At 39.6% G+C, this 15,637-nt stretch overlaps 1 protein-coding gene across 6 annotated transcripts in view; it reads left to right on the top strand.

Moving 5' to 3' along the window:
• otx2 (orthodenticle homeobox 2) overlaps positions 1-15,239 on the top strand; it is a 51,424-nt gene extending 36,185 nt beyond the window's left edge. For 5 of the 6 annotated variants that reach the window (XM_062968644.1, XM_062968642.1, XM_062968645.1 and 2 more), the window contains one exon: positions 13,084-15,239. In XM_062968644.1, the coding sequence (XP_062824714.1) occupies positions 13,084-13,713 (630 nt within the window). In that variant the 3' untranslated portion in view covers positions 13,714-15,239. The remainder of the gene's footprint in view (positions 1-13,083) is intronic. The other variant, XM_062968643.1, reaches the window with a different exon arrangement.
• Positions 15,240-15,637: the final 398 nt, after the last annotated feature.

Below are 15,637 nucleotides of genomic sequence, written 5' to 3'. Positions count from 1 at the left end.
TGATAGAGTTGTTGTATGTTTTCCAGGCTGTATGGCCATGTTCCAGAAGTATTCTCTCCTGACGTTTCACCCACATCTATGGCAGAAATAGCCATAGATGTGGCAGGCATAGATGTGGGTGAAACGTCAGGAGAGAATACTTCTGGAACATGGCCATACAGCCCGGAAAACATACGACAACCCTGTGATCCAGGCCATGAAAGCCTTCGACAACACATTGAACATGATAGACATATTTAAATATTTGAGAGGATGTCACATTGAGGAAAGGGCAAGCTTGTTTTCTGCTGCTCCGGAGACTAGGACACAAAGGAGCAATGGATTCCAATGGCAAGAAAAGAGACTTGTCTATTTTCGTCCTGTTTTTAAGACGCACAGAGTGTTACCTTCCAGTCAGATTGGAACAGACCCAAGTCTGATGCAAAAGCCGAACCTGTAGGATAGGTATTATTCTGGGGCAAATGCAAATCCCAAATGTTCTCCGCTCCAGAAAATAATTAACAGATCACTTAGGGCATGACAGCATTTCCTTGAAGAAGGTCTTTTTTTCCTCTTTTTGCAAATATAAGCCTATGTGAATTCCCTGCATAGATCACTATGTGACATTAAAATAATTCAAGGATGTGGCTATTGAGGATTTCTGCCCCACAGTGCGAATTCTGCCTCCCCAGTGAAATTTTCCTTCCATTCATACATTTCTAGCATTGCAGTATCTAAATGAAATCAGTTGAATAATTAGAGATAGGAGTTCAGGTTTTTTTTTTTAAAAGGGACAGAGGAAAATGCAAGCATAATAAATACAGTAGAGTCTCACTTATCCAATACAGTAGTCTCACTTATCCAACATAAACGGGCCAGCAGAACATTGGATAAGCGAATATGTTGGATAATAAGGAGGGATTAAGGAAAAGCCTATTACACATCAAATTAGGTTATGATTTTACAAATTAAGCACCAAAACATCATGTTTAACAACAAGTTTGACAGAAAAAGTAGTTCAATACGCAGTAATGCTATGTAGTAATTACTGTATTTAAGAATTTAGCACCAAAATATCACAATATATTGAAAACATTGACTAAAAAAATGTGTTGGATAATCCAGAACATTGGATAAGTGAGTGTTGGATAAGTGAGACTCTACTGTATAAACGGGCCAACAGAACATTGGATAAGCGAATATGTTGGATAATAAGGAAAGATTAAGGAAAAGCCTATTAAACGTCAAATTACATTATGATTTTACAAATCCAGCACCAAAACATCATGTTTTACAACAAATTGACAGAAAAAGCAGTTCAATACACGGTAGTAATTACTGTATTTAAGAATTCAGCACCAAAACATCACAATATTTTGAAAACATTGACTACAAAAACATTGACTACTAAAAGGCAGACTGCGTTGGATAATCCAGAATGTTGGATAATCCAGAATGTTGGACAAGTGAGACTCTACTGTATAAGAAGCCTATGTATATGAATGTAAGAGGTCTATACTAGAAATATGGGGACTGTAGGAACATTTCATTCTGATGCATTCTTATATGGTTGTCATTTCACAATGTTAATATTGTTTTTTTAAAAAAAATCTCTTAAAATGAAAGCGAAGTCCATTGACCCAGTGCTGCCTTCGTTCCCAGTAAGCTTGAAAAAAGGATGCTTGGGTATCATTTAGAGACAAAAAGGATCAAAAAGAAGTGCCTCGAGAGATGGTCCCCAGGTGGCATTTGCTGACATTTGCTGCTCCAGGAGATTGCAAGGCAAATGTTTTGACACCACAAACTAGTTTATCAGCCTTTTACTTTCCCTGAGGAAAGCCTAAAAAATGCAGAAAAATTAAATAGGCTAAAGAGCAATAATAGAGAACCCCTGCATCTTTATTAAATTACAAGGGGCATGTTTCTTTGTGTAAGTTGTGACAGTCTAAACCAGGGGTCCCCAAACTTTTTAAAGAGGGGGCCAGTTTACAGTCCCTCAGATCATTGGAGGGCTGGGCTATAGTTGAAAAAAACTATAAACAAATTCCTATGCACACTGCACATCTCTTATTTTGAAGTAAAAAAAAAACCCAAATGGGAACAAATACAGCCTCAATGTTAATAACGATCATAATCATAATAAAAATAATAAAGAAGGTTGGAAGAAACTCCTTGGGTCATTTAGTCCAACCCCCTTCTACCTTTGTGCACCAAAAGCACAAGCAAAGCACCCCTGACAGTTGGCCACTCAGCCTCAATGTTGTTAATAATAATGATGATAATAATAATAATAATAATAATAATAATAATAATAATAATACACCACACAGCTCTAAACGCTTGGGAACTTGTGATTTTGTGATATGAAATCCAGCATACATATCTCGTTTGCTGTGTTATACTGTGTCTTTGTGTCAATAATAATAATAATAATAATAATAATAATAATAATAATAATAATAAAAGAGGATTGGAAGAGACCCCTTGCACCATTTAGTCCAGCCCCCTTCTGCCTTTTTGCACCAAAAGCACTAGCAAAGCACCCCCCTTGATAATTAATTATTAATTAAATAATAATTCAAATACTATTATAAACAAGAAAAACTCTGGAAGGCACGCACCGGGCGAGGGAGGGGGCGGGGGCCGGATAAATGGCTTCAATGGGCCGCATGTGGCCCCCAGGCCTTAGTTTGGGGACCCTTGGTCTAAACTATCAAATATATTGAGACACTTGCAGCCTTCCGTCTCAATTACAAATAATAATAAAGTTTCACAGTAGTTTGTAAATGAGATATCTGGCTCCAGAGTCCAACTCTGGATTTCAAGCGAGAGCAACAATTCTTCTCTGTCTTCAGCCGATCCCGGGTCGTCCAGATATCTCATCTACAAACTACTATGAAACTTTAATTTTTGTCCAGATATCTCATCTACATAAACAAGTGCTATTATTATTGTTTGAAATAGAGAAACACTCAGATTGGTAATACAGTTGGCCCTCAACCTTGGCAGGGGTTCGGAGTGCAAAAAGTGGAGGAAACTCAAATATAGACAGGATATTTTTTTTTAACCTGGGAGAAAGAACACTTTTCTAGGGATTTCTAGATCTTCCAGAAAAATTATATGGTTGCCTTCCACCAGAAAGTCCATAAATCTGTACTGGAAGACCTAGAAAGGCCTAGAAAGAATAATCTTTTCAGTCACATATAGGATAGGAGTGGAGGAGCATAAATACAGTAATCTGTGAATAATCAGATCTGAAAATGCTTCAATTACAAATGGGGAAGTCCATTGATTCTGTTTAAAGCAACTACCGTATATACTTGAGTATAAGCTGACCCGAATATAAGCCGAGGCACCTAATTTTACCACAAAAAAATGGGATAACTTATTGACCCGACTATAAGCCGAGGTTGGGAAATGAAGCAGCTACTGGTAAATTTCAAAATAAAAACAATACCAATAAAATTACATTGATTGAGGCATCAATGGGTTAAATAATGTACATACAGTACAGTCTCACTTATCCAAGCTAAACGGGCCAGCAGAAGCTTGGATAAGCGAATATCTTGGATAATAAGGAGGGATTAAGGAAAAGCCTATTAAACATCAAATTAGGTTATGATTTTACAAATTAAGCACCAAAACATCATGTTATACAACAAATTTGACAGAAAAAGTAGTTCAATACACAGTAATGTTATGTTGTAATTACTGTATTTATGAATTTAGCACCAAAATATCACGATATTTTGAAAACATTGACTACAAAAATGGCTTGGATAATCCAGATGCTTGGATAAGCGAAGCTTGGATAAGTGAGACTCTACTGTATATGGATACAGATATACAGGTACATGGATCTATATGTATATAAGATTTGCAAGGACCTCCAAACATATGAGGGGAAAATTCATATATAAAATTAAGATAGATAGATAGATAGATAGATAGATAGATAGATAGATAGATAGATAGATAGATAGATAGATAAGTACATAGGGATTGCAAATGCATGCAGGGGGTTAATGCCTATATATCTGTAGGAGCGATTAACAAATATTTCAGGGGAAAATGCTTTTATAAGATTAATGGGTATATATTTTTCTTCTTCCTGACTTGCAAGGGTGTCTTTCCCTTTTCAAAACATTCCCTTGGTTAAGAGCAAGGGAGGCTTTGGAAAACACACTGATAAGGGAGGGTAAGAGAGGAATATATCATATATTGAAAGCAATGGCTCCCAGGTTCTGTTGCCTAGCCTTGACCCCATTATAAGCCAAGGGAGGCTTTTTCAGCTCAAAAAAAAGGGCTGAAAATTTTGGCTTATCTTCGAGTATATACGGTATTCCCTTTCTTTGCCATCATCCATTGCTTCCTGGTCTAATTACAAATGCATTTAGCATTATCAACTTATATATGTTAGGACCTTGCATATGTGTTTGTGCTTTTTTTGGCCACATGTTAACATGAATGTTGTGGACACAGAGTTGAGCACACAGTTTTGTTGTTCATATGGTTGTGGTATGTTTTCCGGGCTGTATGGCCATGTTCCAGAAATATTATCTCCTGACATTTTGCCCACATCTATGGCAGGCATTGTCAGAGGTTGTTCATATGGTTCCATTGCTCAGGCATTGCAAATGTGCATTTCTTATTTGTTTGCCCATCAGTTGAAAAAATGCCCCAGTTCACTGGCACATTAATGTCACATATTTCCAGCTTCTAGTTATGGGCAATGACCTTCATTTCTGTGGAATGAGTTTCGGCAGCTATTTGATGCACCGTGCAAAGGAAAAACCTAGTGATGGTGTAATAGAGTACTAGTCACATCTTATTAACAAGTCTCCCTGTATGAGATATGTCTGCTTTATTTGTATTCTGCACCTTTGTGAAAATATGGAGGAGAGAATGATGAACAATTCCAACCATTTTCAGTGTTATAATTAATAGGACTCAAGCCTGAAGCCAGTCCTTGAATCAGTGAGAAATTATGTTGTCAAAGGATTTCATGGCTGGAATCACTGGGTTGCTGTGAGTTTTTCAGGCTGTATGGCCATGTTCCAGAAGCATTCTCTCCTGACATTTTGCCCACAACTATGGATCGCTGCAAAACATCAGGGGAGGATGCTTCTGGAACATGGCCATACAGACCGGAAAACTCACAGCAATCCAGTAAGATTGCTAAGGTTACATGTACATATCTTACATGGATTCAGTAGGTACAGTAGAGTCTCGCTTATCCAACATAAACGGGCCGGCAGAATGTTGGATAAGCAAATATGTTGGATAATAAGGAGAGATTAAGGAAAAGCCTATTAAACATCAAATTAGGTTATGATTTTACAAATTAAGCACTAAAACATTACGTTATACAACAATTTGACAGAAAAAGTAGTTCAATACACAGTAATGCTATGTAGTAATTACTGTATTTTAGCACCAAAATATCACAATGTATTGAAAACATTGACTACAAAAATGTGTTGGATAATCCAGAACGTTGGATAAGCGAGTGTTGGATAAGTGAGACTCTACTGTATATTCAAATGCAGCAATTGGATTTAGGTCTTGGTTTTTCTTTGCATGCACTTATAATAAGTAACATGCTAAATACTTTATATTCTATGCTCTACATTTTGAAATACAGTAGAGTCTCACTTATCCAAAATTCGCTTATCCAACGTTCTGAATTATCCAACACAGTCTGCCGTTTAGTAGTCAATGTTTTTGTAGTCAATATTTTCAATACATTGTGATGTTTTGGTGCTAAATTGGTAAATACAGTAATTACTACGTAGCATTACTGCGTATTGAACTACGTTTTTGTCAAATTTGTTGTAAAACATGATGTTTTGGTGCTTAATTTGTAAAATCATAATCTAATTTGATGGTTAATAGCCTTTTCCTTAATTCTTCCTCATTATCCAACATATTCGCTTATCCAACATTCTGCTGGCCCATTTATGTTGAGACTCTACTGTACTTCTTTTTTCTAAATACAATGCAAAGCTTAGGGATATTTTATTTAAATGTACTCAGTTGCCATAAAATTTTCAATATGCACAAGGGATATAAATGGATGAAGCTTACTAAAGGTCCCTCACGAATACGTTTGTGCATTTGTATGTCATGCTTTTGCATCCCACCTTTATGTTAAAAATAATGGTAAACAATGGTGAATGATTCAAGAAACTAAATGTGATCACAAGTGGCAAAGGGGCTTCAAAAGAAGCAACAAAAACAATACCTGCAATCTTTTCTAAAAGAATTAAAACCCAGAGCCATATGAAGAAGCAATGTTGTTGAAGGGAAGTAGAGAAAATGTTCATCTTAGGAAGTATCTAGACTAGCATGGGCAAACTTTGGCCTTCCAGGTGTTTTGGACTTCAACTCCCACCATTCCTAACAGCCTCAGGCCCTTTCCTTTTCCCCTCCACTTATTATTATTATTATTATTATTATTATTATTATTATTATTATTATTATTGTATGACACAGCAAACAAGATAGATATGCTGGATTTCATATCACAAAATCACAAGTCGAACACTTCCCAAGTGTCTAGGACTGTGTGATGTATTTTCGGATGATGCGTGCAGATCCCAGTAGGGTGGCCTTTTACAGTTGGCAGAAGTTGTTGTTGTTGTTGTTGTTTTTGTTGTTGTTATTATTATCATCATCACATTATATACATCACATAGTCCTAGACATTTGGGAAGTATCCAACGTGTGATCCAATACAACAGCCAGCATCTTGTTGTATAGTAAAAACTTTTCCCTGACATTAAATCTAGTTGTGTCCAACTCTGGGGATTGGTGCTCATCTCAATTTCTAAGCCGAAGAGTCGGCATTGTCCATAGACACCTCCAAGGTAATGTGGCTGGCATGATTGCATGGAGCACCGTTGCCTTCCCGCCAGACCTATTGATCTACTCACATTTGCATGCTTTCGAACTGCTAGGTTGACAGAAGCTGGGGCTAACAGCAGGCACTTACCCCGCTCCCTGGATTCGAACCACCAACTTTTGGGTCAGCAAGTTCAACTTTTGGGTCAGCAAGTAACAGCGGTCCATGCAGTCATGCCGGCCACAGGACCTTGGAGGTGTCTACAGACAATGCCGGCTCCTCGGCTTAGAAATGGAGATGAGCACCAACCCCCAGAGTCAGACACGACTGGACTTAACGTCAGGGGAAACCTTTACCTTTACTAAGTTCAACAGCTCAGTGGTTTGATCTGCCGCACTACCAGGGGCTCTTGTTGTATATCAAATAATAATCAAAGTGGTGTCAAATTGCGTTAATTCTACAGTGTAGATGCACCACAGGGGAGTGTGGACAGGCAAAATCGAAGAGTTCTGGTTGTAAATGATTTTTAGTTTCTCACTCTATGCAATGCTGGAATTTGGGGGAATAAAGGAAAAATTCATGTTTGTTTGATTTATTGATTTTTTTTAAAGCCTGGGCTATAGCAAAATAAAATTTTGCCAAATGCTACAAAAAAAAAAAAAAAGAGAGAGATGTTGCTCTGAAGCAATATGTGGGCACCATTTTAGGGCCTGGATAAGAGATGCTGCAAAAGCAGCAGCTTGCTTTGAAAAATGTGCAAATGATGCTTCTTCATCTTGCATCAAAAAAACACTCTTGTCCTCCATCATGAAATCCTAGCCTTCCTAGTCTGGATACATTGGGTTGGTACCCAAGCGGAAACCTTCTCCAAGTGATGTTTTCAGATGCTATCTGATGCTAGTTTAGTAGGGATTTCATGGCACTGGCAAAGAAAAGTTGGGATGGAGAGAATGGGGAAGGAAGGACACCAGAGAAGAAAGGGGAGGGAGAAAAAACTGTCCTGAGCATTAGTCATTTCATATAGATTTGCTTTTTTGCTCTCCGTAGAGTCCTATTTTAGCACCGTTCTACTTCGTTCAAGTCTATTTGCTTGAAATAAATTTGCAGAGAGTTTTGTTTGATTTGAACTGAATAAAAAAAAAGTAAAACACAAACACGCAGACCCCGCATAATCCAAAGAGGCACAATATGCTCTTATCTCTCTCCCAAATTCAACCATCTCATTCAGCCGCATGTGTTGACCTAGTTTCGACTCTTTCATCACAGATGGCATGAAAGCTCAGGCGGAGGCTGGGGACCCGTCCCTCGCCAGATGTTGGTTGGATTGCAGCTCCCCTCAGCCCTGGCCAAGGGTAAGGGATGCTGGGAGGTGCAGTCCATCAACATCTGGAAGGCCACATTCCCCCCATTTTTGGCCTGGAGAAAACATAAAGGCTGTGTGAGAAGAGAAAACTAGAGACTCGGGAACGCTATGTCACTTGAAGGCAAACTGAGACTGCGATCCTACTCTGAAAGCACATTGTTCTTGAGGACATCTCACTTACCGTATATACTCGAGTATAAGCTGACCCGAATATAAGCCGAGGCACCTAATTTTACCACAAAAAAACTGGGAAAACATTGACTCAAGTATAAGCCGAGAGTGGTAAATTTCAGAAATAAAAATAGTTACCAATAAAATTACATTAATTGAAGCATCAGTAGGTTAAATGTTTTTGAATGTTTACATAAAGCTCAAATTTAAGATAAGACTGTCCAACTCTGATCAAATCATTATTCTCATCTTCTTCAATGTAAATGTGCTTATGTATCCTTTTAATAATAATAGCGTAAAATAATACATGTAATAATAATAATAATAATAATACAGTAGAGTCTCACTTATCCAAGCCTTGCTTATCCAAGCTTCTGGATTTTCCAAGCCATTTTTGTAGTCAATGTTTGCAATATATTGTGTTATTTTGGTGCTAAATTCGTAAATACAGTAATTACAACATATCATGACTGTGTATTGAATTACTTTTTCTGTCAAAATTGTTGTATAACATGATGTTTTGGTACTTAATTTGTAAAATCATAACCTAATTTGATGTTTAATAGGCTTTTTCTTAATCCCTCCTTATTATCCAAGATATTCGCTTATCCAAGCTTCTGCTGGCTCGTTTAGCTTGGATAAGTGAGACTCTACTGTAATAAAATTTTCACATCGAAAGTGGGAGAACACTAATTTTTTATAGAAAATAGGAAATAAGAGAAGACGAGAAAAAAATGAAAGAGAGAAAAAAATATAAAAAATATATGGTAAAAAGAAAAAAAATATGAAATGGAAAAAAATTGTTGACTTCCATCTAACTTTAACTGGCTCATCATAGATTTTTTTTTAATTAGGAGTTTGTAGAAATTGGTAAATCACCACATCCCCTTTGTCCTCATTGGTCTCTAAGATTGTATCTGTTCAGCAGATAGGGTCAAATTTCATTTGTTTTAAGTAGTTCTTTACCACGTCCCAGTTGGTTTTTTTCTTTGGTAAACCTTGGCTTGGAGATAACCAATACGTAAGTTTATCCATGTTCATCACCTCCATGACTTTATTTAACCATTCCTCCTTATTTGGGATCTCTTTTCGTCTCTAAAGCCTGGCATATGTTATTCTTGTGGCAGTGACCAAGTAGTTGAACAGGATCTCTTTATTTTTATCATGTTCAATGTCTAACATTCCAAGTAAAAAAATACTCAGGTTCTCTTTTAATTTTTATCTTTAAAATGGGTTAAACCCTTACGCCGGCTGGACTGCTGACCTAAAGGTTGGGTTGCTGGTTTGAATCCGTGAGATGGGGTGAGCTCCCGTCTGTCAGCTCTAGCTTGCGGGGACATAAAAGAACCCTCCCAGAAGGATGGTAACACATCCGGACTTTCCCTGAGCAACATTTCTGTAGACAGCCAATTCTTTCACACCAGAAGCAACTTGCAGTATGTTGTCAAGTCGCTTCTGACACAATAAATGGCATTTTGGTTTTTGGTTGGTTGGTTGGTTTTGTTTTTGCTATGTCTGTATCTTCAAGTCTTCTATTTATGGCGACCCCATGGAATGTATAAGGCCTTCTTTGGCGAGAAATACTCAGAGGTGGCTTGGCAAGTTCCTTTCTCTGAAATATAGTTTACAGCATATGCAATTTATTGGTGGTCTTCAATCCAAGTAGTAATCAGAGCTGATCCTGCTTAGCTTCCAGGATCAGATGGGATCTGGTGACTTTAAAAGGGTAAAGGTTCCCCCTGACGTTAAGTCCAGTCATGTCTGGCTCTGGGGGTTGGTGCTCATCTCCATTTCTAAGCCGAAGAGCCGGCGTTGTCCGTAGACACCTCCAAGGTCATGTGGCCAGCATGACTGCATGGAGCGCCATTACCTTGGGGCCGGGCTGTGGCGCAGCTGTTGAGCAGCTGCCTTAAATCACTCTGACCATGAGGTCATGAGTTCGAGGCCAGCCCGTGGCGGGGTGAGCACCCGTCAATAAAAAATAAAAAATAGCCCCTGCTCGTTGCTGACCTAGCAACCCGAAAGATAGTTGCATCTATCAAGTAGGAGATAAGGTACCACTTATAAAGTGGGGAGGCAAGATTAACTAATTTACGACCTGGAATGAGGAAGTGCCGTCAGTGTGGATGATGAAGCAGCTGCTCCCCCCTGTGGCCAGAATCGAACATCCCCTCAGAAGAAGGTTAACTTGCCTCTGCGTGTGTCTCTCAGTCTCTGTTTGATGTGTTTATGGGCATTGAATGTTTGCCCTATGTGTGTTATAATGTGATCCGCCCTGAGTCCCCTTCGGGGTGAGAAGGGCGGAATATAAATACTGTAAATAAATAAATAAATAATACCTTCCCGCCGGAGCGGTACCTATTGATCTACTCACATTGGCATGTTTTCAAACTGCTAGGTTGGCAGGAGCTGGAGCTAACAGCGGCTGCTCACGCCGCTCCCGGGTTTGAACCTGGTGACTTTATGTAGATGTTATAGAGTTATAGCACTTTGATACTACTACTCCTGCCAAAGAGCCATCCCCTAGAATCCTAGATTTATAGCTTTTAAGGTCCTCAGATTTATCTGCCAGAAAGCTCTAATGACATCACTAGAAAATTCAGTGTACCGTGTCAAACTACAAACCCCACTGGTAGGAAACTGTTGTAAACACACAGTGTGGACACAACCAAGTTTTCTAGTCTGAAAGATAGACTTGCCTTCCTGCATCACTGAGCTTCTTTGAAAGATCTGATCCTGTAACATGGGACTAGAACGGGGAAAGAAGAGGAAACCATGGGAAAGAACATGCCTGCTTTCTTCCCACCCAGTGGCTCCCTTAATTGTTAACTTCCCTTTTCTGTTCTTTTTAATTAAGGGCTTGACTTCAATAGGACTTAAGTGGAGGTCCTTGGGGTACCTAAGCTGGCAAGATCCCTGACTTGGGAGAAGCTTTCTCTCCCCCACTCTCTTTCCCCAAAGCAGCCTTATTAAGCAGTTGGGTTTGCTAAGTTCTTCTGTGAAATCATTGGGAGTAATCCCCCAGGTTGAATAGATGCCATGACCGCAATGGTCTCTGATGCCACCAAGTTGAGGCACAATTGCCTTGAATGGAGATCCTATTGCAAAGAAGACCAGGGTAGAAGGCTACCCAGGATGAGATGATGGTGAATTGTTGTCATTAGTTGCCATCAACTCAGCTTTGACATATGATGATCTAATTAATAAGAGACCTCCAAAACACAACATCTCGGCTAAGATCCTGTAAGGTCAGGGCTGTGGCTTCTTGATTGAGTCTTGTTGTTGTGTGTGTTCAAGTCATTTCCAACTTATAGTGACCCTAAGGCAAACCTATCTGTCCACCTGTAGTGTGGTTCTTCCTCCTTTTTCTACTGTCTTCTACTTTATTGACCTGAGGAAGGAATGGAAATATTGGAGTTGAACATCTTGAAACTCAAAGTCTTTTATGTATTTGCTGGTTACCATGAGTTCAGCCCCTTCACTTCGCTTCCAGAGATCAGTCATTCCAGTCCTAGTCACCAGTCAACAAAATATCTCCTCTTACAGATTCAGAGTTCCCTCAACTAGATCTGTGTTAGCCTGTTAAGGTCGCATGGACCCCCATGATTCTACAATACCACATGGGCTTCTATATAGTTAGAACTACCCCTCTATTTGGCCTGGAGCAAACATTTCAAATCAGATTAGGAGCATCCAAAAACATAGACTAACCAAAAACATAGACTAACCAAAAAGATATCATAGAATCCGAAAGTTGGATAAGAATGTAAGAGCCATCTAGCACAACCTCTTTTCATGCAAGACTGGACAACTCAAGGACACCTGAATGATGTCTGTTCAAAGACCTTCAAGGATGGAGAGTTCATCCCCTTCAAGACATTCTATTCAGTTGACAAACAGATCTTCAGCAAATACATTCTTCCTAATGTTAGAAGGAATCTCTTATTTTGTAATTGGAATTCATTGGTTTGTGAAAATAGGTTAAAGGCCTAAATTCTGTTGCTAGTCTCAACTAGAGTTGGATCAACTGTATTCATGGGATCTACCTTTATGTTTATGTCAACTGATTCAATGAATCTAAGATAGCTGCAATGAGTGGAGATCTTTTTAAGAGTCCACAAATACCTGGGATATATTTCCATACATAGAGTGAGCAATGTGGATCAGATTTGGTATTAGAGTTGCCATTCAAAGCAGCTTTCCGAAAGAACTAAGAACTTTGTTGCAAGCAACCATGCTTTCAAATAATTAACAATCAACCTATAAATTTGGAGAAGAGAGGTCTAATTGTTGGAGTGTTGGATTGAGACTCTTGAAGGCCAAGATCCATGCTCAGCCATGAAAGTCCCTTAGTGAGCTTGAGCAAATCATGGTCTTTCAGCTCAAAGGAAGGCAACATCAAACCTTCTCTGAAAAAAAGAAAACCTTAACATAGAATCATCATAACTCAGAGTGGACTTGAAGGCCTCCAGCAGCAATAACAACATTTCTCAGTAGAGATTCACTTGTCTAGTAGTTCTTTCATTCATCTTGGTTTGTCTCCATGGACATCTGGGGTGGATGTTGATCATGAGGGTTGTAGCTTAACGTATGTGGTAAGATCCAAGTTGAGGAAAACATGCGACAATGGCTGTTAGCTACTAGTCTTTGACACAATCAAGTGATATGACTAACCAACTTCCGTCTTCTCCTCTTCCACCTTCTTCTCCTTCTCTTGGTTTCCCAGGTGTGGTTCAAAAACCGCCGAGCCAAGTGCCGCCAGCAGCAGCAACAGCAGCAGAACGGTGGCCAGAACAAGGTGAGGCCGGCCAAGAAGAAAAGTTCTCCGACCCGAGAGGTGAGCTCAGAGAGTGGGACCAGTGGGCAATTCACGCCGCCGGCCAGCACCTCCATCCCAACCATTTCTAGCAGCAGCAGCAGTGCTCCTGTCTCCATCTGGAGCCCAGCATCCATCTCGCCGCTCTCCGACCCCCTGTCCACCTCCTCCTCATGCATGCAGAGGTCCTACCCCATGACCTACACTCAGGCTTCCGGCTACAGCCAAGGCTATGCTGGCTCGACCTCCTACTTTGGAGGCATGGACTGTGGATCTTATCTCACCCCTATGCACCACCAGCTGCCCGGGCCGGGGGCCGCCCTGAGCCCCATGGGCACCAACGCCGCCGTGGCCAGCCATCTCAACCAGTCTCCAGCCTCCCTCTCCACCCAGGGCTACGGAGCTTCCAGTTTGGGCTTTAACTCAACTACCGATTGCTTGGATTATAAAGACCAAACCGCCTCCTGGAAGCTAAACTTCAACGCTGACTGCTTGGATTATAAAGACCAGACCTCCTCCTGGAAGTTCCAGGTTTTGTGAAGGCCCTGCTTAGGAGGAACCCTTTGTGATAAATGATGATGATGATGATGATGATGCTGTTGATGATAGTGTTAAGTGATCACGTTGATGATGATAAATGATGACAAGGATACTGAGACAGGCCAGGCAGTTGTGGTCAGGTCTTTGGTTCCTAAACTCAAAGAGAAATGCCAACAGGACACAAAAGACATAAACTCGAGAAGAACAAAAACAAACGAAAGACCATGGCCACAACCCTTTGACCCCCAAATTTCATCTCTCGCTCAGAAGCTCTGGAAGGAAAGACGAGAAGAAAAGGACGCCTTACATGGACCAGAGAGCAGATCCATACAGACCGCTCTGTTCTTCCTAGTTGTAGCAATTGATGGGTTTGAAATGGAAGACCAGTCTCACAAAAGGCCAGGGACTCCTTGTTTTGGGGGAAGGAATGGGAGGGTCTTTCCTTCGTTATTTTTTATTTTTCAAAAGAAATTGTCTAGATTTGGGTTTGTTTGTTTTTCTTTTGTGTGTTTATGGAACCCCCTCATCCACGTTTCCAGTTTCCTGTTTGATATCATCCTGAGTTTGTTTTGCTTTGGGCCCTTTTTTAATTTTCATAGTGATTTCTCTCCCCAACCCTTCCACGGACAATGTCTATATCTCTTTCTCTCCAACTCCTTCAGTTGCTTCAGGGGACAACCTTCGGCAAAGCTGGCTGCAGGAGAAAACAAAACGGGACAAGTGAAACAAAGCAGGAAAGGAAAGAAAAATTGAAATAAATTGGAAGAGAAAGAACTCAGAGCTTATGTGACTTTGTGGGACTGATTGTCTTAGCTGCACTACTTTATTTAAGAGGGAAAAAATAATAAAAGAAAAAATAATGTCCATAAGGAGTCAATATGTAGTTTTTAAGAGACAATCAGTGTGTGTCTTATATAAATGGTACATCTGTGATTTTTTAATCTGTGCTAGACTTTAAAACTGTGATCTCCTGTATTGTATGCAACTAGGAACCCTAAACCAGCAGGGGGTTCTGCTGTGATTTTAAATAGGTTATAATTAACATTGAAATTTGAGCAACTGAGTTACATATGACCACGTGCGTCTCTCTCTTTCTCATATCCTCTCTCTTTTCAACATTGCCTTTCACCAGAGGTCAACTGCACTGAAAAAAAATACTTTTTACAACAAAGGACAAAAAAAAATTGTCTCTGAATGAATGAGATTTAAACGTAACATACAAATCCATTCATAAATTTTAAAAAAAGGATTTTTTAAATTCAGCTGTAACACAGACATTTACTATTGGGGAAACTTAACAGTAAAGTTATATATTTAAAGACATTGGTCAATTGCTCTGACCGTGAATTTCTCTCCAAACAGAAGGAAACAAAAACAAAATAATTCAATGTTGTTTTTAATGCTTGCGGATGTGAAATGGAAACAAAACGAAACAAAACAAAAGAGATATATATGCCTAAACCTTTTTTTCCCTTTTTTTCTGGATCTGGCAGATGTATAATTATATTAAAATGGTTCTAGCACAAGCAGTGGTTGTTGTCTTCCCAAATCCATCTAAAGGGATTCTTCTTATCATCATCATCATTACTGCTACTGTTATTTTGATTATGATTAGGTGTTGGGTGTGACTTGGGTGGAAGATGAGAAGCCCAAGTCCTAGGATACACAGAGACCAGATGAGACTTTCGATGCATCTATTTTGGACTTCAGCTCCCATAGTTCTTAACAGTTCGTAAGCTGGCTGGGATTTCTGGGAGTTGAAGTCCAAAACAACTGGAGGCCCAATGGTTGGGAACCACTGGTATAATGAATGGACTTGGACATCACATTAACTAATGCAATGGTTCCCACCTTTGGTCCTCCAGGTGTTTTGGACTTCAGTGCCCATGGTTCTTAACAGTTCGTAAGCTGGCTGGGATTTCTG

This window comes from Anolis carolinensis, chromosome 1 (assembly GCF_035594765.1).
Source record: "Anolis carolinensis isolate JA03-04 chromosome 1, rAnoCar3.1.pri, whole genome shotgun sequence".
NCBI classification, from domain to species: Eukaryota; Metazoa; Chordata; class Lepidosauria; order Squamata; family Dactyloidae; genus Anolis; species Anolis carolinensis.
This window is presented reverse-complemented; position numbering and strand designations above follow the sequence as displayed.